General features: G+C 44.7%; 1 protein-coding gene across 2 annotated transcripts in view; it reads left to right on the top strand.

The window, feature by feature from the left end:
* The window catches only part of RUNX3 (RUNX family transcription factor 3), a 116239-nt gene that overhangs the window by 57952 nt on the left and 35735 nt on the right, over positions 1-22552 (top strand). For both annotated transcript variants that reach the window (XM_034754268.1, XM_034754269.1), the window contains one exon: positions 8461-8565. In XM_034754268.1, the coding sequence (XP_034610159.1) occupies positions 8461-8565 (105 nt within the window). The remainder of the gene's footprint in view (positions 1-8460; positions 8566-22552) is intronic.

Raw genomic sequence — 22552 nt, 5'->3', positions numbered from 1 at the left:
AAGATAAGTTAAACAAACAAACAAAAAGATTTGAAACTCTTGTGAGAAGAAATTCCAGAGTGCAGTATACACCTTGACATAGTGTCATATTTTAAAGGTGTGAGACTAACCTAATTTGTTACATTTAATAGTTATAGGACGTTAAAGCAAGACACGTTCTAATTAGAAATAAGGCACAACTTTTTAACAGGAAGAGTGATTTACCAGTGGAACATACTACCAAGGGAAGTCTTCAGAGCAAGATTGCATAGAAGATATACTTTAGTCAAGCATGTTATTAGTCTTAATGCCGGACTAACTGGATAAAATTCTATGGCCTGTGATATACAAGAGGTCAAACTAGATGATCTAATGATCCCTTCTGGTCTTAAAAAGCTATGACACTATAATTTAACCTTAAACTAATCATAATGCATAATTTTTAAAAACAACCATCAATGAAATGACATTGTGCTATATCACTAACTACAATTCTAAACGATACAGCAGGCCAGACAGCTTTTGAAGGCAAGTATTATATCCCTTACTGTCATGCATTATTAATTGCAGCCATATTTGACATAGAATTTTAAAATTTCATCACCAGTAATCACTGCAGATTTAAGCAGTTCGTTCTTCTCAAAAAGTTAAACCCAATATTTTAATGGCCATATGGCAGTGTTTTCTCTAACTTTTCAAATGTATACATACAAATGTCAAAGATATTTTGACTTCTCGGCATTAATTAAAACCAGCGATGCTAAAAATTATTTGCATGTAATAATTGTTTACTTGTTACTCTTTATGAAACTGGAATCGTTTACATTCTTTCAGACATTTCCGTTTTCCTGTTGGCTCCTTTTCCAAGTTGCAGATTTTCTTTAAAACTCTCCACTTAACTGGTTGCAGGTTGATGGATGGAAAATGTTTTTCTTTTATGAATTCAGCTTTCATTTCTGTAGTCAATTATTCTCTTAGGCGCTCTCTTTTGTTCATCTTTCTTACACACATTTCCAACCCGAATGAGTAAATGATGGATTCTTTGTAACTTGACGTTTTAAAACCAAGATTTGAGGACTTCAGTAACTCAGCCAGAGGGTAGGGGCCTATTACAGGAGTGGGTAGGTGAGCTTATGTGGCCTGGGATGTGCAGGAGGTCAGTCAAGAGGATCCTTCTTGCCCTATGAATCTAACCCAATCTCAGCCTGACTCTTGAATTCATTATTAATTTTCCTCCCCTGGGTTCCCATGTTCATGTCCTGAAACAACAGGAGTTCACTGTCTCTTGAACAGGGCCGGCTCCAGGCACCAGCTTGCCAAGCAGGTGCTTGGGGCGGCCACTCCGGAGAGGGGCGGCATGTCCGGCAATTCGGCGGATGGTCCCTCGCGCCCACTTGCAGCGAAGGACCTCCCGCCGAATTGCCGCCGCAGATCGCGATCGCGGCTTTTTTTTTTTTTTTTTGCCGCTTGGGGTGGCAAAAACCCTGGAGCTGGCCCTGCTCTTGAAAGCACTTACATGTACAGTCTGTCTCCCAAACCATGGACCTGATCAAAGCCCATGAAAATCAGTGGAAAGACACCCATTGGCTTCAATGGGCTTTGGATCAGGCCCTAGGTGCACTTATGACTTAGGCGCATATGTCAAGACTAGAACCTAACATGTTCATCTTGTGCTGACTACTGGGGACAGTCCTGCTTTCCTTGAGCAACAAGGAAGTCAATAGGAGTTTGGGGAGGGTAGAAGCAAGAATGCACAACCTGGGCCCAATGGGCCAAATTCTTCTCCCTTCGATCTAAAATAACTCAACTGACCTCAGTGGAGTTACTTGGAATCTGCACTGGAATGTGTGTCTGTTTTCTCATTTATCTATACCTCACTTATCTATAGGGTATGTGAAAGTACCTCTGTACATGCTTAACTTAGAATCATAGAATCATAGAAGATCAGGGTTGGAAGGGACCTCAGGAGGTCATCTAGTCCAACCCCCTGCTCAAAGCAGGACCTAATCCCAACTAAATCAAAACTTCAAGCATGTGCCTACAAATGAACACCATGCTTAAGCACTTTCCCGAATAACGAGCCTGAAAGCAGAATTTGGCGAAATATCTTTAAAAAAAGGTAGTGATGGAAATGATTTCTGTCAGGTTTCTGCTTTCTCTGTCACACGTTGCTTCCTCCTGTTTGAGCTTTTAAATCTTTAAGAGGGCCAGATTCTGCGCTTGTCTACACCAACAGAAATCTGGAGTGTTGTATGCGAGCAGAATTTGGGCCTCTGATTCATGTATGTTTCCATATCAGCTATGAGAGAGATGCATGAATTGTGTGTGTAAAACCTGATTAGACAGAATCTACTCCCAGATCTCATCATACCAGATTCTGGTATATCGTTATTATTATTATTATTAAGGTAACGCTGATAGGCACCAACTGAGATCGGTGCCGCATTATTCCATGAGCTGCACAAACACATAGCAAGAAAAAATCCCTGCCCCAAAGAGTTTACAATCATAGACAAGACAGAGTGGGGGGAAAAAATATTCTTACTCCCATTTTACAGATGGAGAACAGAGGTACAGAGAGATTGAATGACTTGCACAAAGACCCATTGAACATTATCTTGCTCTGGGAGTAGCCCCATTGAAATCAGTGGAACTCCTAATGGAGCAAGGTACTACTCAATGTGAGTAAGGGCGTTTGGAATCTGGCCCATAATTAGCAATTTGCCCGAAGTAGGAAGCTTGGAACGTGAATTGAGGCCTTCTTATGCGGTCAGACTGCCTCGAATGATTGATGTTGTGCATAATGGTGTGTCTGGGGAGGGAAATGGGTTGAAATTGCTCAAGTTGTACTTGTTCTAGTCTGTCACCAAAGAAGGATGGGAATGAGTAAATTGATGCTGAGTACTACTAATAATAATTTGCGCTATATAATGCAATTCATCTGAGGATCTCTACAGTGCTTTAGAAACACTAAGCATCACATGTTGCTATCAGATGAATACAGGTTGCTCCCACTGAAGACAATGCCCCCAGTGAGGGAGGAAAGTGTTATTATGAACCCTATGGTACAGAGGGTGAAACTGAAATTCAGGGAAGTCAAGTAATTTGTGTAAAATAGGCAGAGCTGGGAAGAGAATCCAGGGTTTAAATCTCCTAAACGTCCGGGCTAGGCATTAGACCAGACTGATAATCTGAACGTTATTGTTCATGTATTTGTGCTAAGCATCGTACCAAATAATTTACTGGAAGGTTTTTGCCTCCTGTTCTAAATAAAATAAATTAATGGAGTTAACCCATCTCTTAGAACTGGAAGGGACCTTGAAAGGTCATTGAGTCTAGCCCCCTGCCTTCACTAAGAGGGCCAAGTACTGATTTTACCCCAGATCCCCAAGTGGCCCCCTCAAGGATTGAGCTCACAACACTGGGTTTAGCAGGCTAATGCTCAAACCACTGAGCTATCCCTCCCCCCTCTGTTCATAAATTGCACGCGAGCAGACAGAAATTGTCTCTAATCTTATTGCCTATTGTTGAACTTGCTCCATGAATAAATTCTGCTAATAATTCCTGATCTGTGAGTTGTTGCACTGAGAGTATTTTGCTATGGGATGTTCTCACTGTGCTGGCTAGTTCTGATTGGATGCAAAGGTCACGTCATGTTCTTTGTGTTTCCTACTTTGCATAAGTGGAACTCTTCAGCATAGGTTGTGAGTGCAAATACTTGCATTTGATACTGAAATTTACTTTGGGGGGAAAGTGATCTCAATGCAGAAAGCCAGTACAAGGTGTTTGCACCATTTAAGTCCTAATCTGAGGTCTTAAGTGATACCTGCGCTCTGTGCTGGCTCTCTGCATCAGGGTGAATTTCACCCTCTAGTATCCTCTTAAAATTAGCCATTTCCCATGAACAATCCTGCAAGGAAATATTTTCAGTAGAATAGATGTGAGACGTTAACCCAGGGGGAGAGACTCCATCTTTTTAAAATTCGATATGATTTTAGACGAATAAATCATTTAATTGCAATGTTTGTTTTTGTCACTGGTGTCTGGGGTGCGTGGAGTATTTGGATAGGGCATCCCTTTTAAATTATGGTAGACATCTAAAAAATGATATAGGAGCGAATTATTTATTTATTTATTTTTTGCTGTACAGTGTTTGCTCAGCTATAGTGAAAATGTGTGTGTGTTTGTGTGTGTGTAATGAATGCACAAGGACCTAAGGGCAGTAAAATGGGATTTGTCCAGACGAGATATATGGTAGCAAAAGTGCTTTGTGGCTGGTAGTCAAGGTGAAACAGCTACAAGCTCATCACACAAACAGTCCTGAGAGCTGGCAAGAGTAGTGTCCATTATAGCAATGGTTTTGTTAAATCCTGCATTCTGGCTAGACAGTGAGTCTGGTGATAATATCAGTGAGCTTCCACCGGTGCTGAGCGTAGTCCAATCCAGAAGGGCAGCTGTGATCTAATGGTTAGGGCATAGGGCCTGGAATCAGGACTTCTGGTTAGGCTGGTTTTCTCTTCCAAGCTCTGAGAGAGTATAGTCTAGCGGTCAGAGAAGGCAGTCGGGAGGCAGGATTCTTGGAGACAGATCTTCAACTGGTGTCAACTATGGCAGTTCCCACCAGCTGAGGATCTGTCCCTTGGGTTGCAGCCTTGGTTACGGCAAAGAGTATTGTCTAGTGGTTGGAATGGTGGGGGAGGAATTTGGAGACCTTGTTTCCATTCCTGGCTCTGCTGTCGTTGAGTCACCCTGTGACCTTGGCCAAGTCATTTAGCTTCTCTGTGTCTCCGTTTCCCCCTCGGTAAAACAAAGATAACGATAGCTCACCCGTTGGCAAAGTGCTTTCAGAGCTCTGGGTGAAACAAAGTGTGTCTATATCAGTGCAAAATATTGCTACTTCATTATTAACCAAGACACACGTTCCCCGAGCCGTTTGACAACATTATCCCGATTTAAAAATAAACGCTATTAACTTGAAAAATGTAATTTAACCCCTCATCCCTAAGACTGGTATTTTAAATCATTTTTCTGTCAGCCTGTCTCCTGATCTAGATCCCTCACCCCACTACACCTTAGTGCTGTATAGACAAGTAAGCAAATGAGTACGAGCCCACAATCATCAGAGCCTCAAACCCTCCCTGGTCTGCTTTTGGTTTTGCAAAACTGAAAGCAAGGGGGATTGGTTTGTCTCCTGTTTCCTTTTTATCTTTGCCCCCAAAGTTCGGGGCCGTTCAGATGCAAGGTTCAGCTCTTACGGCTCCTGTCTCCAGATAATGAAGTGAAGAACAGCAACAGAACAAAGAACGGAGGGAGGGTGGGGAAGAGCAGAACGCAAGAGGCAAGAGAGGTCTGCTGAGAGAAGGACGTTTATTTAATTTCAGAAAGGGGAACTGTGCAAAAATGAGGAGGTTAGTTAAACAGAAATTAAAAGCTAGAGTGAAATCCCTGCAAGCTGCATGGACACTTTTCAAAGTCTCCATAATAGAGGCCCAACTTAAATGTATACCCCAAATTAAAAAACACAGTCAAAGAACTAAAAAAGAGCCACTGTGGTTTAACAACCATGTAAAAGAAGCAGTGAGAGATAAAAAGGCATCTTTTAAAAAGTGGAAGTCAAATCCTAGTGTGGTAAATAGAAAGGAGCATAAACACTGCCAAATTAAGTGTAAAAATGTAATAAGAAAAGCCAAAAAGGAGTTTGAAGAACAGCTAGCCAAAAACTCAAAAGATAACAACAAAATGTTTTTAAAGTACATCAGAAGCAGGAAGCCTGCTAAACAACCAGTGGGGCCCCTGGATGATCAAGATACAAAAGGAGCACTTAAAGACGATAAAGTCATAGCGGAGAAGCTGCATAAATTCTTTGCTTCATTCTTCACTGCTGAGAATGTTAGGGAGATTCCCAAACCTGAGTCGTCTTTTGTAGGTGACAAATCTGAGGAATTGTCACAGATTGAAGTGTCACTAGAGGAGGTTTTGAAATTAGTTGATAAACTTAACAGTAACAAGATACCGGAACCAGATGACATTCACCCAAGAGTTCTGAAAGAACTCAAATGTGAAATTGCCGAACTATTAACTATGGTTTGTAACCTGTCCTTTAAATCGGCTTCTGTACCCAATGACTGGAAGATAGCTAATGTAACACCAATATTTAAAAAGGGCTCTAGAGGTGATCCTGGCAATTACAGACCAGTAAGTCTAACATCAGTACCGGGCAAATTAATTGAAACAATAGTAAAGAATAAAATTGTCAGACACATAAAAGAACATAAATTATTGGGCAAAAGTCAACATGGTTTCTGTAAAGGGAAATCATGTCTTACTAATCTATTAGAGTTTTTTGAAGGGGTCAACAAACATGTGGACAAGGGGGATTCAGTGGACATAGTGTACTTAGATTTCCAGAAAGCCTTTGACAAGGTCCCTCACCAAAGGCTCTTACGTAAATTAAGTTGTCATGGGATAAAAGGGAAGGTCCTTTTATGTATTGAAAACGGGTTAAAAGACAGGGAACAAAGGGTAGGAATAAATGGTAAATTTTCAGAATGGAGAGGGGTAACTAGTGGTGTTCCCCAAGGGTCAGTCCTAGGACCAATCCTATTCAACTTATTCATAAATGATCTGGAGAAAGGAGTAAACAGCGAGGTGGCAAAGTTTGCAGATGATACTAAATTGCTCAAGATAGTTAAGACCAAAGCAGACTGTGAAGAACTTCAAAAAGATCTCACAAAACTAAGTGATTGGGCAACAAAATGGCAAATGAAATTTAATGTGGATAAATGTAAAGTAATGCACATTGGAAAAAATAACCCCAACTATACATACAATATGAAGGGGGCTAATTTAACTACAACTAATCAGGAAAAAGATCTTGGAGTCATCGTGGATAGTTCTCTGAAGACGTCCACACAGTGTGCAGACGCAGTCAAAAAAGCAAACAGGATGTTAGGAATCATTCAAAAAGGGATAAAGAATAAGATGGAGAATATCTTATTGCCCTTATATAAATCGATGGTGCGCCCACATCTTGAATACTGTGTACAGATGTGGTCTCCTCATCTCCAAATAGCTATACTGGCATTAGAAAAGGTTCAGAGAAGGGCAACTAAAATGATTAGGGGTTTGGAACGGGTCCCATATGAGGAGAGATTAAAGAGGCTAGGACTTTTCAGCTTGGAAAAGAGGAGACTAAGGGGGTATATGATAGAGGTATATAAAATCATGAGTGGTGTGGAGAAAGTGAATAAGGGAAAGTTATTTACTTGTTCCCATAATATAAGAACTAGGGGCCACCAAATGAAATTAATGGGCAGCAGGTTTAAAACAAATAAAAGGAAGTTCTTCTTCACACAGCACACAGTCAATCTGTGGAACTCCTTGCCTGAGGAGGTTGTGAAGGCTAGGAATATAACAGGGTTTAAAAGAAAACTAGATAAATTCATGGAAGTTAAGTCCATTAATGGCTATTAGCCCGGATGGGTAAGGAATGGTGTCCCTAGCCTCTGTTTGTCAGAGGGTGGAGATGGATGGCAGGAGAGAGATCACATGATCATTACCTGTTAGGTTCACTCCCTCTGGGGCACCTGGCATTGGTCACTGTCGGTAGACAGGATACTGGGCTGGATGGACCTTTGGTCTGACCCAGCACGGCCATTCTTATGTTCTTATGTTCATGACAGTAAATTCAAAAAAAATCAGGGCTTTGTCATGCAGATATTGACTACTGGGTACCGTGCCAATGAAGTTAATAGAATTGCACATGGTAGTAAGTACTACTCTTGGTAGTAAATGTTTGCACAATCAGGCCTTTACTTTCTATCTATCTATCTATCTATCTATCTATCTATCCTTATCGTCCAAATGTATGTATCTATCATTTTAAAAATACTTTATTTTGATGGGCCCAATTCTGGAATCCTGACTCATGCTGAGAAGTTTGCTCAGGCCCTGAACTCTCTCTGGGACCAGTGGCACAAACAGTGGTTGCACAATTGGGCCCTTGGTGCCCAGGTGCTGGGGAGCAGAGAGCTCCAGGGCTGAGAGTAATGATGGGAAGTGAGTTGACAGCATTGGGTTTCGAGGATGGATTTGCATGCGGAGGAGGAAATGCCCTGGCACATGAGAAGAAGGAAGCTGTTCTAGGTAGAGGGGAAAAATAATCCTGACTGTTATAATGTATCAAAAAGGGTTCTGGCTTTGATTCTGAAATGGGCCCAGTTCTCTCAGTGGGAGGTTTGCCATTGACTCCAGTGGGACCAGGTCCAATTTCTTGGTACCTGCCAGCAACAAACTGTGCTCCACAAATTTAAATATATGAATCAGCTGCTCCCTTAGTTTCATTTGTACAGCAGCATTTGTGGCTTCATGATCATTTCCGAAATCTGGGCCTAAGCTTTCCAAGCCTCAGAATGCGTTCTGCTGACTGAAGAAATCAACCCATGTGCATTTCCTCTCCTCTTTTTCTCTCTCCCCCTTTAGGAAAAAGCTTTACATTGACAATCACAGTGTTCACAAACCCCACACAAGTCGCTACCTATCACCGAGCCATTAAAGTGACTGTGGATGGACCCCGGGAACCAAGAAGTAAGTTATGTATTTTATTTGGAAGGGGGTGAGTAGGAGCGGGTGTGTGGAGCTGACGTTACCACGTATATGTGTGTGAAAGATGCTTCCATGCCAGTGCACAGCCCAGTCAGGTGGTTACGGTGCGGGTTGTCACAAAGCACTGGCCTTTTTATTGTGTTAACGTGCATGCCAGTGCTGGCGTGTCATGAGAGCGCTTGGAAGAGTCTGATTTGCAGCATGTGCAGGGTTTCTTTGGGACGGTGAACGTTGTAAGCACACACTGAATATGTGTGTTGAAAGCTGCCTGTGTGCTTGGAACCCTGTGTGCTTACACAGATAGCACTATGAAGACGATTGATGGGATATGGTTTTACTGCTCCGTCCCTTATAGCCCTCGGGATGCAGACAAATGCTGTTGGCTTAAAAAATAACCACTGGCTCAAATCCTGACCAATGCAGAGCACCTGCTAGTCTCATTGAAGCCAATGGTGCCCAGCGCCACTTAGTAGACGGACCCTAAGCAAGCCCATTTCTTTACGTGTTTTTCTTAGATTATTAAAACAAAAAGGGCTTTAAAAGTCCCGTTTTCTTTTCATGGCTCATTTTCTCTATGCATTTCTCTCCATCAGAGTCATGCAAAGCGCTGAAGCCAGTTGCCCTCTTTCATTTATAGTCAGTTTCGCTTTCAGGTTCCCAGCACTGCGGCGTTCGGCTGGCATGTGCTGTTCATTTGTTTCAAAAACTCTCCGCACTGTTCAGCCATGGAAACACCTTTGTGGCTCTTAGGTTTTGTTTTGATCAAATGTAAATTCTGGACAAAGCTGAGTTGAGGGCATCTCAAATCTGCCTGCCCCACGTGACTTGAACCGAGCTGGTTTGGGCCTTCCTAGATTTGCATAGTTGCTCCATTGGATTTACGAGCACTGCGTTAATCAGATGGAAGAATTCTTCCAGCATTATTATTTATTCGTACTGCAGTAGCACCAAGGAGCCCCAGTCATGAACGGTGTGTGCAGAGGTGATGTGTGTGTGTGTGTGGGGGGGGGGTGTCATGTGGGGTCCTGTGTCTCCCCACCCCCGATTTGTTAGTTGGCTTGTAGTGAGCATGCTCACACGGACTGAGCTTGCTTAGTAACATCTGCTGAAGCCACTGCCCTCACTCTGCCAGGGGTCGTCTCTGGCTGAATGACACTATATGGGAGCATAACCTCCCCCCCCATTTACTTTGCATCACTTCTCGTATTTGCAGATCAAGCCCTTTCTTCCGCTCCTTAGCTCCTGCCTGGCACTGAACTGGAATGCTTTGCCCAGACCTTACATTCCTTTACTGAGGATTACGCAGTGCGACCCTCCTGGACTATAAGGCGGAATTTGTTCTCTTTGGCTGGAGAGCCGATAGTGTCAAAATTAAAGGGGAACATTTTGATCCTTCGAAGTCCGCTTTAGAAAATATTTTCTGTTGATGCTGTGGCCATAGGCTCCCCTGAATGCCAGACCAGGATCAGAGTGTAACAAGCGTCAGGGCTCTGTGTGAAATGGTTTGATTTGGTTTAGTTTTTGTCGGGGGGGGGGGGGGGGGTTGGTGGTGCTTTTTAAATTTTGGACAAAAGCGCAGGGGTTTCGAATGTCACCCATCGGGGCTGGCTTGATGTGGTAGTTATTGTTTGAAATGGTCAGAGTCCAGGTGATGCCATTTTCTTAAGCAACACTGGTTTTTTTCCCTATTACAGTAGTGCTCTAACTGAAGCGTCTGGCGATGTACATACACATAGTAAGAAACAGCCCAGGCCTGAACAATTTGGAATATAAATAGACAAAAGATGCGAGAGGCGTTTGGATAAGGTCACCATTCGGTTCAGAACTTAGGTCTTCTGACAATCCAGCCCAGGCCCAATCCACTAGGCCACACTGCCTCTCTTGTAAAAGCTTTCATAGTTAATATTTTTACAATTTGGTTTTCTTTGATTGACCTCCAATAATCGGCACTTGCCAACAGTCAAACTGAATCATTTCCACTCTTCCTTTGAATTTCAGTATGGGGATTAAATTAAAGATTCTTAATGGTCTGAAGGTCACTTTGTGGTGTGTGGGCTAAGAGTTCCTAACTGGCTGGGTTACTGTGGGCTTCAGCCAGAGTCAATCTCTCTCCTTGTTTTGTTTATGTGCATATATTGCAGTTACTTTGTTGTCAAACTCATGGCTTGTTATCATCCTCCTCCTCCTCTATGGGAGGTGGTGACTAGTGGGCAGAATCCTGGATTGGGACTCCTGAGCTCTATTCCTGGTTTCGATGCTGGGTGACCTTGGGCAAGTCACTTCACCTCTTTATGCCTCAGTTTCCCCCTCTATAGAATGGGGATAATGATACTGACCTCCTTTGTGAAGCAGTTTGACATGTATTGATTAGAGTTTAATATTCTTATTATTAATCCCCTGTTTCTGGCCATTAGCTGATCACTGCAAGGGTAGCAATGGTCTCCCCCCACCCATCCCATCTCCAGCATTGTACAGTTGGCAGAACGCTTTGCGTTTGTTCCTTCTCTTGCAGCACCAGGCATCGGCCAGTGCTGGAAGCGGGGATACAGGGCTGGGAAGGCCACTGGGCCAGCCGGGTATGGAAAGAAAGCCATCTTTAGTACTAAAAGAATCAGCCATTTGTATCAGTAGCCTGGGAAATCCCAGGGTATCATCTTCTGAGCTGGAGAGAGTCCCGCATTTTGTAGGGTTTTCAACCAGAAATACGCCCCAGCCCCTGTACACAATATCATCAGCAGCCTGCAGGAATGGGTGTGGAGTACCTCTGAGGCCTCCCATATAGGCTGGGTCTGAGGATTTGATGTTTTCTTCATCCGCAGCCCCCGTGTCTTTTGAACACTGAGCTTTGTCCTGGGGTTTGCTCTCTGCACCTGTATCCTCAAGCATATCTTTTAACTAGAGATGTGGTCAGATCCCAACCCCACATCAGAACATCCCTGAATTTTAAGGAGAAGAATCTGCCTCCAGGGGATTTCATGGGAAATTTGGAAAGTTTTTTTGTTCCAATTTGGAATGTAAACAAGTTTTGAAACGTCAGAATTTCCCGCAGAACTCAAATGCTGAGTTTCAGCCAGCTCTAAACCTATATCTACATTAGGTTAGACTAAAACCCAGGAGCTGCGGGTTGGGCTGGAAGTTGAAAGCTGGCCTGTGGGGTGACTGTTGCAGTGGAGGTGTCACAAATAACACGAGAATGTAGTAGTTGATCTAATGAGTTGCAGCCGTGAAGTTGGATTTGGGCATTTCTCTCATTTGCACCTGCAGTTTTCCCCAGCAATCCGTCCTGTGTGCAAAACTGCGTGCGGGAAATGGGAGAGGGTTGGTTTTGAAAAAGAGGCCATTCAACGAACCTGATGGCAGCTTTTACAGCATGTATCCTCCCTCAACGTACCAGATCCTGTACTATTTGCACCGGGAAAGAGTTACTCTGAAGTACCGAGGTTGTTTTCTTTTTCATTTATTACTTTGATTATTGCGCTAAAATTTGTTGTGGGTTAGATCTGGAAATAACATTTTTCAAGCTGACGCCTTAAGTTCTAAACAATTTGCACTTCAAGGGCCAAGTGTTGACATGCTTGTTCAAACAGGAAGTAATAAAATATTTGAACTTCCTGTGGAATTTCCTTTTTTTCTTTTCTTTGCAAGCTCTTTATTTAGAGAGAGCCCAAACTTCGATAAACTGCAGTTTTTGTGCAGAACTTGGAATATCCACAGCAGCTAACAACGTAACCCACGGGAGGCAGAAAACTGAAAAATCGATTTTGATTTTGACTGAACTGAAGCTGTTCAGTAACATCGAATTCAACCCTGGAGTAAATTGGTACATCTACTATTGACAGTCCTGTTAACTGTACCTGCTTAAATCGGGGCTGAATTTGGCCCATAATATTGTTCTTAAAACAATCACTTTGAAATCTTTCTGGGACTGGACATTGATAGTGATGGTAACGGTATAAAAACCTGGAGAGCTGTTAGATTGGAAAGTGAGACAGGCAGCGAATTGTTTAATTTACCCTGCAAAACATAATGCCGAAGTATGGAAGCTGCCGTTACCCTGAATTTTGCAAACGAGTGTCTGAAATTTACCAGGGCAGTTCCTCATTCTTCATGTGCCATTCGTGGCACTGTTTAGCTGGCCTGTAAACTATTTCAGGCTGGGGGAAATGTCGCCATATCGCAACCTGAGATCACAACATGAAATTTTTTTGCATTGTGTGATCACCTTGTGTCATGAAGAGTCATGACTGGGCAGAAAAAATGTCCAGTTTAGATTATTTATTTTTTCGGTTGAAAATTCTATTTTTAGGGAAACGCCTTCCTCCTGGTATGAGTTAGACAACCCATGTGTCATTGACTTTTTTTGTTTGTGTTTGTTTGGGAGCAGCTGAGATGTTTGACATTTTTTTTACTTTTGTAAAATGTCATCAGAATTGCCAACTGCCACCCAAACACTCCAAGTCGGGAAGGCGGGTCACATTAAGAACAGTTCACACCACAGCAGGAGGCTGAAACAAACTTCCCCCAAAAGCCACCAGCTGATCCCACTTCTGAGCAACCAAAACCCTCCCTCCTCACCTGGCACAGCTCCCTTCAGCATCCACTGCCAGCCCCACAGATGTTAAACATCTGTAGGTCAGCTCTTCTCCAAGAGGTTCCTTAGGGCCGGGTATGTGCAAGAGCCTTGTGAATGAATATTTGATTTTCCCTTTGGGGATATGTAGAAGATTAAGCCCCGCCCTCTTTCCTTATTGTCTTATAGTGTGAGACACTGGCCTTCAGAGTGGATTCAGCAATGTGAGGGTACCCCCTAATCCCACTCCAGCCAAGACATGACCTTCAGTCATCGGCCTGAAGCATAGGCCATGGGTGGAGCTTTCCATACACCGAGTGCTCACGCTGTCCCCTGTGTAACTCACTTCAATTCGCCAGGGTTACATGGCTATAACTGAAGGCAGAAAAGGGGCTCACTATCTACTTAATCCTCACAGCCTGCCCTCTGTGGTAGATGAATACCATCACCCCCCCTTTTAGGGGGGCAGAAATTGAGAACAAAGTTCCTGCTCTTAGTTACACATGCTCAACCCCAACTGACTTCAGTGGGCATGCACATGCATCACCAAGGATTTGGCCTGGTGACGTTAAGTGATTTGCTCAAGGTCACCCAGCAAGTCGGTTTCGGAGCAGGATTAGAGGCTAGGTGCTTTAGTCTCCCAGTTGCCTGTCCACTAGCCTCCACTGTTCTTGAGAACTCTGCCGCCTGAGCCATAAGAGTTGGTGCAACCTTTCCACAGCACCGTAGTTGGTGGTGGTGATTTTTTACCAGCATTGCGCTAGTGCCTACAGCCCTGTCCAAAGTCAGGGCCCAATTGTCCATACACAGTGTAAGCGACAGTTCCTGCCCGGAAGCGTTTACAATCTAAATAGACACGGCAGAGAAAGGAGAGGAGAAAGTAAGTGTTGTTATTCCCATTTTACAGGTCAGGCACTGTGGTGCAGAGAGAGATTAAATGACTTGCCCTGGGTCACAAAGAAACCAAGAATTTAACAACTAGAGCTTGCTGAAAAATGGAAATTCCGTTCGGCAGGAAATGCCGACATTTCAAAATCTGTTTTTGTTCCGAGTCGGAGCAAAGAGCTGACATTTCCTGTGGAATGAAAGTTTAAAAAAAAATCAATTTGGACCTTTTTTTAATAATGGCAAATCATTTTGCTCACGCTGAATCATTCTAATATTAAATATAGGACATGTAAATATCCTATCATCTTAATATTGGGATATCATTTAAAAGGCTAAACAAAATGAGAAACGAAATGCTTTGACTTTATATTTTAAAAGTGTCAACGTTATCGAACCAGGAAAGCTGTAATGAGTCATTTTGACCTTTTCCCATCAAAAGTTTCATTTTCTGACAGTAAACCGTTCCCCTGAAAATTTTTCAGCTCTATTTCTATTTCTATGAAATTCAATAAGGATAAATGCAAAGTACTCCACTTAGGAAGGAACAATCAGTTGCACACATGCAAACTGGGAAATGACTGCCGAGGAAGGAGTACTGCGGAAAGGGATCTGGGGATCATAGTGGATCACAAGCTAAATATGAGTCAACAGTGTAACGCTGTTGAAAAAAAAGGCAAACATTCTGAGATGTATTAGCAGGAGTATTGTAAGCAAGACATGAGAAATAATTCTTCTGCTCTACTTTGTGCTGATTAGGCCTCTGCTGGAGTATTTCAGGAAAGATGTGGACAAATTGGAGAAAGTCCAGAGATGAGCAACAAAAATGATTAAATGTCTAGAAAACATGGCCTATGAGCGAAGATTGAAAAAAAACTGGGTTTGTTTAGTCTGGAGAAGAGAAGACTGAGAGGGGACATGATAACATTTTTCAAGTACATAAAGTTGTTACAAGGAGGAAGGAGAAAAATTGTTCTTCTTAAACTCCGAGGATAGGACAAGAAGCAATGGGCTTAAATTGCAGCAACGGCAGTTTAGGTTGAACATTAGGAAAAACTTCCTAACTGTCAGGGTGGTTAAGCACTGGAATAAATTGCCTAGGGAGGTTGTGGAATCACCATCATGGGGGATTTTTAAGAGCAGGTTGGACAAACACCTGTCAGGGATGGTCTAGATAATTAGTCCTGCCATGAGTGCAGGGGACTGGACTAGATGACCTCTCAAGGTCCCTTCCAGTCCTATGATTCTATATGATTTACCATGGTTAGGTAGCTGCCTGTCACGCTGATCAACATTGTCTCATTGTTTCCGTGTGCTTCCCCATCCGTCGGTATCCACCTTTTGTCTCCTGCCTTATATTTTGGTTGTAGGCTCTTTGGGGCAGAGCCTGTCTTTGTGTTCTTTGTCTGTACAGCGCCTAGCACCATGCAGTCCTGTTCCATGACGGGCTCCTAGGCAATACGCTCATACGAATGAATGCTAATCATAACCATTAATGGAGCCCATTGAACCCAGCTCTCCCAGAGACCGGCCCAGTGTCTTATCACAAGACCATCCTTCCTCCCAAAAGGGGCTGGTAAAGAAACCCCGAGGAAGATTGACTCTTCTAGCCCTGAAAGGAGAATTGAACAGGGACAAAGGGATTTGCCAAAGGTTTCTTCTGGGAAGTGGAAATGCCGTGCAGCCGGTGCCTGTGAGATTTGATCGTTGCTCCAGAGGAACAGGAGCAGGCAATGTTCAAAGCCTTCCCGATGTGCATCGCGAGGGCTAAGACAGCTCCAAGCGTCAAGCCTGTTTCTAATGTTTACAGTCACAGTTGGAAAACCTGTTTAAAATAGATGTTCTCCCTCCAGCCAAAAACCCGAGTAGACAAGCAAGTAGGCTACTGTAATGAGAACTGCACAAAAACGGCCCAGCCTACGTATTTATCCCAGGGAAGATTCTGTGTGATCCTTTACTCCTTCTATGCTAATGTCGGCTGAGTGGCTGTAATGTTATTTTAATGCGTGACGTTCATTTCTTTTCATTTAGTGGTTTGCTTTTCTGTTACTTATTAATGCTGGCCCAAAGGTAAAGGATTAAATGATATAAGAGGAAAATATAAAATCCTTCCAGCTCAGAATTCAGCTCCTGTAAAAGAATCATTCCTCTAACAGCAGGTCTGTTGTAAAGTCCACAGATCACAACAGTATTTATACCGACTGCGTTGCTATTAATAATCAGACGTGTTGAAAGATGAAATGATTTCTGTCTATGTTGCAATACGTTACCTTTGCAAATTCAATATTCATGATGACTTAATGAATTAATTAATCTTGTGCCATTCTCCTTGTCCAATGAAACAGTGGCAGGGATGAACTCTCCCTTATTATGAACAAATTAATGCATAGTAATGGCTATTTGCGTAAAATGGGCCTGATTCAATGGTGATATTGTGCAGCTCCCACTGATTTAATATGTGCATGTAATACACCGACTTAGTGCTTGTGGTCATGTTTCTGTTAATGACTTGTGATGGCCACTCTAATAGCCTGAGTCTTATAGCACGTGCAGCTCCTGGCATACAGGCGTGTGTAACATGTTGGGTTTTTAAGTCATGACATGATCTATGGAAGAGCTATTTTTAGAAGTTTGTGCAATTATTATGAGTTTCTCCCTTCTTCCACTGGTATGTTTGGATTCAGGTGGCTTAAGGCACTCTCTGTGGGTCAAGCTTTGGGACACTGTGAGGGGATTACAGAGCTATTCTGCTGACTCACCCTGGCAGCCGGATTAGATGGGTCACTTTAGCTCTGACTCAGGGCTATAAAAGGCAGGGAGGAACTCTGAGAGAGAGCTACAGGGATAGGAAATCCAGCTGGGAAAAGCCCCTTTGTGTTTGTGAATCAGTCCTGATTAGGACTTTGTTACTTCAATATCTATCTGTATGGCGGGAGGGAAGGGATCGGAATGGGAACTTTGCTTAGACATGGCAGCCTAGCACTGCAGATGGAGGGATATAGCACATAGCACCGTAAACTTCTTAAATACCTTAAATATCAGCACACACTTGGGATGATCTACAGAACTAGTTTGTGGCTTTGCCATCCCAAACCTATGCCGATTAAAACCTTTTATATCGCACCACCCCATCCCGCAGTATATTTATATCAAAGGCAGGCACGCCTCATTTCTTGCTGCCCACGCGCTTGGTATCTTATCTTATCTATCTCGGTTCTCATACCACACCCATTGTCATGAAATCTGAACACCTCACTGAGGTTTCTAGCGCTTTCTCCTTTGCCCATTCTTGCACATCGATGGGCAGAATCTAGCCTGATCCCGAAGGAGATTCGGGAACTGGTGTAAAGGTCTCTTTTTAAAAAGAGCTATTGAAAGGTGTCGAAGTGCTTTTTCTTTAAAAATTCTGTATGGCCTAGACTTTGAGTGGGAAGCCCAGCCCTTAAAGGCCCCGTCCCCAAAACCACATGGCCATTCCACTTTTCTAAAGAATATTCTTATCTGAGTCTTAGACAGCAGTGATCCTCCGTGAGCCACATTAGGAGAGGGAACCATCCTGGGATTTAGCATACCCCACTGTCCTTTGCGGCTGCAAAGGCTTCTGGGATTTGGGTCACAGAAAGAAAGACTTGGGAGATTTTTGGGTGCCAGAAGGTGGGGGATGGGGGTTGTATTGTACACAGCTGATTGAAACAGTCCTTGTGTACTGTACCGCACCCACTGTGAGGTTAACTACACGCATATGTGAGAGGAAAAGCTTCAAAGCACAAATGCACCTGACTTAATACAGCATATAGAATGTTCCGGAGTGGGGGGGATGTTTAGAGCCCAGAGGGGCCGGTTGGTCGTTTGAATAGAGATGAACCACGGAGTTTAGGGATGTTTGTATCCTGTTTTGGTTCCAGCTACAAATGAAGCATTGCATAAAGATCCATGTTGGTGTAAATCAGGCTAGCACTGTTGGCCTCATTAGATTTACACCAGCTGAGGAACTGGCCCGTAGAAGTGAGGTGAGAAGTTTGGACTTGGAGGTGCCTGGGGGGGTGGGAGTGGTTGCAGAAGAGCTTCATCTCCCTAAGTACTTGGTAGATCCTTAAAACCAATACAAGGCACAGAGCTTTGATAGTGATGCACATAACTATCAGTTTTCTTGATCATGGGTGTCCACCCAGCATCCACTAATCTCCTGCTCCAGGATGCACGGGGTTCAGCATGAAACCTGGGAGGATTTTTCTGGGAGACCCTAACCCCTCTATGCAGGTTCTTAAGCCATGCCCATTGGCCTGCTGCAATTTTCACAGCTTCGCTGTCTCTTTGTGCAGGATTAGCACCCAGGATGTTTGCAGCTCTAGGCTAGGCTGGCAGGCCACCCGCCCTTCTTTGAGTCCCCACAGTTCCAGGTCAGGTCCTGGGCGGGCTGTGTCCCCAGAATGTTACAGAGTGTTCTTATTTCTTTTTTAAACAAAGAAGGGTTGTATGTTTTTTCACTCTGTCCTCAGAGAGTTTTTAAAAAATAATCCCTCACCCGCCCCCTCCCTTTCCCAATCTATTAGCCCTTCTCACAAACGTTCCACCACATTGACAGGAAATGCTGAACGGAGACCAGGGCCATTGTTTTCTCCAGACCTTTCATCTCAATTTTGTTTTCTGAATCTGAGCTCCGCACTGATTCATTCCTGCTTGGTGTCTTTCGCGAGAGCGCTTGATCCACGGCCCCTGGATGCTCTCGCCGTCGATTTCAGTGGGCTTTGGCTCAGTCAGTTTCACACCAGGTGGTTTTACCTTTGCTTTTGGTTACACTGGGAGAGCAAATGCCCTCCACCGGGTCACATGGCACCCGTTCGCCAAGCGCTGGTAGTATTTCTGGCACAGCCAGAGTTCATCTTAGGGAGGTTATTAAAAGGCTGAGGCCTTGCAAAATCATTCTTTGACCAGCTTCATATTTTCATGCCTTAATGGCTTAAACACCATAACACATATGAAATGACTTGTTTAATAAACTGTGGGGTTGGTTGTTTCTTTGCCAGCTTCGGGCTTGTTTTTTTTCCCTTTCTTTCAAGAAACGACAACAATTATCAAGTCTGGCCAAATTTCTGACTCCTCGGTAATTACTAGTAACAAAGAGCACCTTTTGAGGGCTTCCTTTATTTGCACTGTGTAAAAAAAAAAAAAAAATGTTCCAATTACCTCTCAGAAATATGACTGCATGGGGGTCAAACGATTAAATTAAATGGTGCATGAATGTACTCATTACATCCCCCCCCCCCGTAAACTGCACTTCATTCAAGGCAAATTGCTAGCAGTTTTGAGAAACTAAGACCTCAGAACCACACAATAGGTAGAGAAAATTTCTCAATGGGGCTGTTTACAGAACTCACAGTGCTTTAAGGAAGCTGTTCATTATTAGAATAGTTCTGCACTGTTTTCCACCATAGTATCAAACCTCCTCACATTGAATGAATGAAGTCTTGCCATACCCCTGGGAGGTAGATTATTTCCCCCGCCCCCGCAGTTTACAGTGGGGAAACTGAGGCACGGAACCCATGGCAGAAGTGGGATTGGACCTGAGTTAGCAGCCACTGCCCTAACTGCAAGGCCACTTCTCCACGCATGATGTTGTGGCTCTGATTAAGGACAACTGTGTTTTTTCCTCTCTTGATCCCATGTTAGACTTAATGGGCCAGATCCTCGGGTGATGTAAATCAGTGTAGCCCCATTGGAGTCAATGCAGCTCCACTGACTTACACGGAGGTCGGGGGGATTATAGACTCACTGTGGCAATCTTTAAATCATTAAACCAAACCAGGCCAGGTACAAAATCTATCCACCCCGGGTTGTCTGGGATGATGAAAATCTAATGATATTTTGCTTGCCCGTCAGCCCAGGAGAAGCAAGCAAGTAGTATTTTGGGAAGGGTGATTGAAGGATATTTTTATCACATTGATATGCATTGTGGGCAGATTTGCATAAATCCACAGCACACTTCCTCCTCAAGGAAAACGGAATAATCTGTATTGTGATGTTATTACAGTTTGAAGCAACTTTAGAACAGACATGGAGCTGAATGCAGGGGACTGGACTAGATGACCTCTCGAGGTCCCTTCCAGCCCTACGATTCTATGATTCGATCTCTATAGCATCTGGGCTCAATACAGGGTAAATAGCTGCAATTCATGGCCTGTCTTATACCGCATGTCCGACTAGATGATCCAATGGCTCCTTCTGGCCATAAATTCTATGATATAAAAAAATCTCTAGACATCCCTGGGATGTGGGGAAAGTAACGTGGCTTATGAATGAACAGCTGAAAGTAGCGTGGAGAATAAGAGGATTGTAGTAAAGAATCTAGGCCTGGGGGTCTGGGCAAGGGTTACTGGTTTGGGGAGAAGGGCTGGATTAACTCTCCTGTGGGCCCGAGGTTATTAGATTTTGTGGGGCCCCTGTATACAAGCCTTTTTCCTAGGAGGGAGTTTGGGTGCAGGAGGGGGCTGGGGCAGGGGATTGGGATGCAGGAGGGAGTGCGGGGTCTGGGAGGGAGTTTGGGTGCAGAAGGGGTCTGAGGCAGGAGATTGGGGTACAGGAGGGAGTGCAGGGTCTGGGAGGGAGTTTGGGTGCAGGAAGGGGCTGGGGCAGGGGATTGGGGTGCAGGAGGGAGTGCGGGGTCTGGGAGGGAGTTTGGTGCAGAAGGGGTCTGGGGCAGGGGATTGGGGTACAGGAGGGAGTGCGGGGGCTGGGAAGGAGTTTGGTGCAGAAGGGGTCTGGGGCAGGAGATTGGGGTGCAGGAGGGAGTGCGGGGTCTGGGCGGGAGTTTGGGTGCAGGAGGGGGCTGGGGCAGGGGATTGGGGCACAGGAGGGAGTGCGGGGTCTGGGAGGGAGTTTGGGTGCAGGAAGGGGATTCTGATCTGGGGCAGGGGGTTGGAGTGGAGGAGGGGGTGCAAGGTGCAGGCTCCAGTTAGGAGGTGCTTACCACAGGCGGCTCCCGGCTGGTGGTGCAGCCGGGCTCAGGCCTGCCTGCCTGCCTGCCATGGCTCCACGCTGCTCCTGGAAGCGGATGGCTCCTAGCACGTCTTTGTGGCCTCTGCGGGGAGGGGGACAGTATGTCTGCGTGAGCTGCCCACACCCACAAGCGCCACCCCCGTAGCTCCCATTGGCCGGAAACCGGCCAATGGAAGCTGTGAGGATGGTGCTGAGAGCGGGGGCAGTGGGCAGAGCAGCCTCCCCCCAGCTGCCAGGGGCCACAGAGACATGCTAGCAGCTAGCCACTTCCGGGAGCGGCGTGGGGCAGCCTGCCTGAGCACCCCGCTGCACCATGGGACTTCTAGCAGCCCAGAGTTGGAGATCACTGCCTGTAATTTATTTTTGCAGGGCCCCCCTTAAGCCGGGGCCTGGGCTGCAGCTCCTAATGCCCCTGCATTAATCCGTCCCTGTTGGGAAGAGCAAGAACTTCCCTGAAGCTTCACTTATGTTTAAACTGAACCTTGTTCTGAGATGCTCTTGTTTATTTGTTTTTCCCACTCCTGATTTCTGGCTTAGGATAGGTAGTGAAATACTGTGGGATAGACTGTCCCCACTGTAATATTTTTGCATATAGCATATTATTCAATCACTAGATTTCTCTATATGCTGTATGGAGTTCCAGACAGGGTGTGGTCCCTGGTAAACAAGGGAGACAAAGCTGGAACTCAAGCCATGTGGAAGAAGCCTGCTTTGTGGTTTCTGTCTATTTTCTTTAATAATAGCCTCCTGTTTAGGGTAGACTGTGATCCCATGTATTGTGTTATGCATGAGCTTGCCAGCCTCGCTTTTCCAGCCAAAGGGATCCTAGTCTGAAAGCTTATTCCGAACCAAGCTGGAGTCTGTGGAAAGGCCAGGAACTCACTCAGTTTTCTGCAAATTGTCTCCCCATCACACCCCACACAGGAGTAGGGAGGGAATGGGACCTACAAAACCTGTGGGTGTCCTGAGATCAATGGGGGAATCCAATGGTGTCCTAGGGCCTTCGCTCTACTCTATGGACCTATCACCTCCCCTGTCAACAGAAGCATGGTTCCTCCTGCAGCTTTACTGCCACTCCCCCCGGCCCCAGCTACTGCTCCATCACCCCTCTCTGGGAGCAGGGGCTGTTATCAATGTGCTGAGTGTGATTTTGTGAAAGATGATGCTGATAAGAGCTGCCTGGCTTTTCCACAAGGAAATACCTGCTTGTTTGAAGATAGAGGGGGCCACAGAGGACAGTCATTGCCCAGCCCTGCCATGCATACCCTTGATCTGTGCAGCCCCAGATCCATGGACTGGGTGTGCATCTGGAGGAGGGAGAGAGGGTGCTGTAGTGCCCCTGCTTCCCTGGTTGCTTTCTGCCCGGTTTAACGCCTCCCTGTTAGTGTCAGTGGCGGGGCGAAGATGGGTCTTTCTGCTGGACATACCCAACTGTTCGTGTTATGCCCATAATCCATGTACAGCGTAGAACTCTAGAGTGATAACCAGGAGCATTTGCTGCCGCTTTGACCCGAGGAA

This window comes from Trachemys scripta, chromosome 20 (genome assembly GCF_013100865.1).
Source record: "Trachemys scripta elegans isolate TJP31775 chromosome 20, CAS_Tse_1.0, whole genome shotgun sequence".
Classification (NCBI taxonomy): Eukaryota; Metazoa; Chordata; order Testudines; family Emydidae; genus Trachemys; species Trachemys scripta.
This window is presented reverse-complemented; position numbering and strand designations above follow the sequence as displayed.